This window comes from Naegleria gruberi (genome assembly GCF_000004985.1).
Source record: "Naegleria gruberi genomic scaffold NAEGRscaffold_680, whole genome shotgun sequence".
NCBI classification, from domain to species: domain Eukaryota; phylum Heterolobosea; class Eutetramitea; order Acrasida; family Naegleriidae; genus Naegleria; species Naegleria gruberi.
The window spans coordinates 1-2,227 of NW_003162894.1; the positions used below are offsets into that span (position 1 = coordinate 1).

Consider the following 2,227-nt stretch of genomic DNA (forward strand, 5'->3'; position numbering starts at 1 on the left):
CAGGTCAACATCTCGTGTTGAAGCCTTGAGACCATCCCTTCAATTTTGGGCCAATATTGAGAGAAGAGTTTTTCCAATTTCATGGTCTTATGATAAGATTAAAAGAGGAATTATTTTTATTTGGTCCTTGATTGATAGAAAAGCTTTGAAACGTGATCCAATTTTCTATCATCATATTGAAGGTTTCATTCAGAGAAAAGATCATTATGATCCTTTCATTTTCAAACTCACTAGTGCCATGTTAGTCATTGGTTTCAGACTTTTCGCTAGACCAGGTGAATTAGCTAGACTCAAGTGGTGTTATGTTACAAAGCTTAGAAATGGTAACATCAAATTAGATCTCAGTGGTCACAAAACAGATTTCTTTCTACTAGAAAAGCCGATGACTATTGACAAGCATCTTGAAAATCCTTTAGTGTGTCCAGTGAAATTGCTTTTTGATTACATGTCTAATTCTGAGCGAAGTGAAGAATGGACTTGTTTTCATTGTAAACTTAATAAAATATAAGTTGAGTATTTTTCCATGCTCAAAAAATTATCACAATGGCCCCAACACCAACTACACCAAAGAACAACAAGAAAACGAAAGACCTTAGCTCACCTTCTGCAGGTAGCGAGCAACGAGTCATTGTTCTAACTCCTTCCACCTCAAATTCTTCTGATAGTTCTGCTATGCCTTCACCTCCTCCTGTTCAAGACACAAAGAAGAACAAGAAGAACAATCAACAAAAGATATCACCTGGCAAAGACTCAAACAACGCCAAGGTTGGTTCACAAGGTGCTTCTGCTCTCGCTTCTTCGATGGAATTGTTTGAGTCCAACCCATCTGAAGAGGTTTCTGGTAAAAGAGCAAGAGTTGCTGATGAACCAGATGATTGGTTTAAAAACCACGTCATCGACTCTTACCAAAGAATGTTTGGTGAGTCATTGAAAGAAGATTTGCCGTTGGAAGAAGCTGTTTCTCTTCTATTCGAAACAGCCAATGCTCCATACGCTGACAACTTGGAATTCAAGAATAGAATGGCTGCTCTTGAATTGTTGTTCAGAAAAGAAGTAGACACTCCCATTCCAGATTCATCTGGTATAAAAGATATTAAAAGTAAAGGTTATTCTTTACTTTTAACAAACTCTTTTATCATCTCTCAAATCTGCAAGCGTTTGAGAGAGAGTGATACCCTTGATTTACCGCTTATTCTTCAAGGATTTGAATTTATTCAGAATATTTCTGAGTTAAATCTAGTCTGTATTCGAATGGGCATTAAAAATGGCTTTGAAGCAGCTGAAAACTTCTCTAACAGCTACAAATCAGGAGGTTCACTTGACCAAATCACCTCCAAACAACAAGAGAAGGCCATTAAATCTGCTGAAAAAGTAAAAGCAGTAGAAACCATTGAAAAAGTCAGCAAATGGGCCAGCAGAACCCCTAATTTTCATAAGTTCCCCACTAGATACGATAATCTTAGTAGTACCGTTTCAGTTTTACCTAGTTGTAATAAACACCGGAAATTTATTTATGTTTTTAACAATAAAAGCTGAAAGTAGTCAAATGATGATATTTGAAATATATATATATATATATATATATATATATATATATTTTAATTGATGTTAGATATTAGTTGTTCCATTTATTTTTAAACTACTCCATCAACCTCCATGAATCTAGTTGTCTATTTCTTGTTGTAAGAGTTTTTCTTTGTTTTAATAAACAACTATCATAACTCTACTTTTACTACTTCTAATAACAGTGTTTTTGTAATATTTTTACAAAGTTTGTTTTTTCTTTGAATTTATTTTCTTTGGATTTACCATAAAGATTATTACTTCCAATGTAGAGTTGCGAGGAACGATGCAACGTTAGTATTACGACAAATTGTAAACAATAAAATTGAGTTGATAAATAATTTTATGCTCAAAAAAATTAAGTATATTGAAATGGTTCAAACACCAAGCAAGGCGAATATTTCCAACATTCGTCAAAGAGTTTCAGCAAGCAAATCTTCAACTTCTACCTACAAGTCAGGTTACATCCCAGTAACTGACAATGGTAGCTCAGCTTCACTCCCCTCTGTGGTTGACCCAACATCCAAAACCTTGGATAACAACCAAGCTGGTTCTGAAAAGAACCTTGATGCTATTCTCAACGCCATCACTTCTTTGGGTGAGAGAATAAAGCATCTCGAAGCTGTTCCTCCTGTTCTGCAACAAGCTAATCAACTTGATGAAG

General features: G+C 35.0%; 1 protein-coding gene across 1 annotated transcript; it reads left to right on the forward strand.

Moving 5' to 3' along the window:
• Nucleotides 1–543: 543 nt before the first annotated feature.
• On the forward strand, nt 544–1,536 carry NAEGRDRAFT_54940 (uncharacterized protein; the record flags this gene model as incomplete). The annotated part of the gene is made up of 1 exon (XM_002668097.1): nt 544–1,536. The coding sequence occupies one exon, from the start codon at nt 544–546 to the stop codon at nt 1,534–1,536; it is 993 nt and encodes a 330-aa protein (XP_002668143.1).
• Nucleotides 1,537–2,227: the final 691 nt, after the last annotated feature.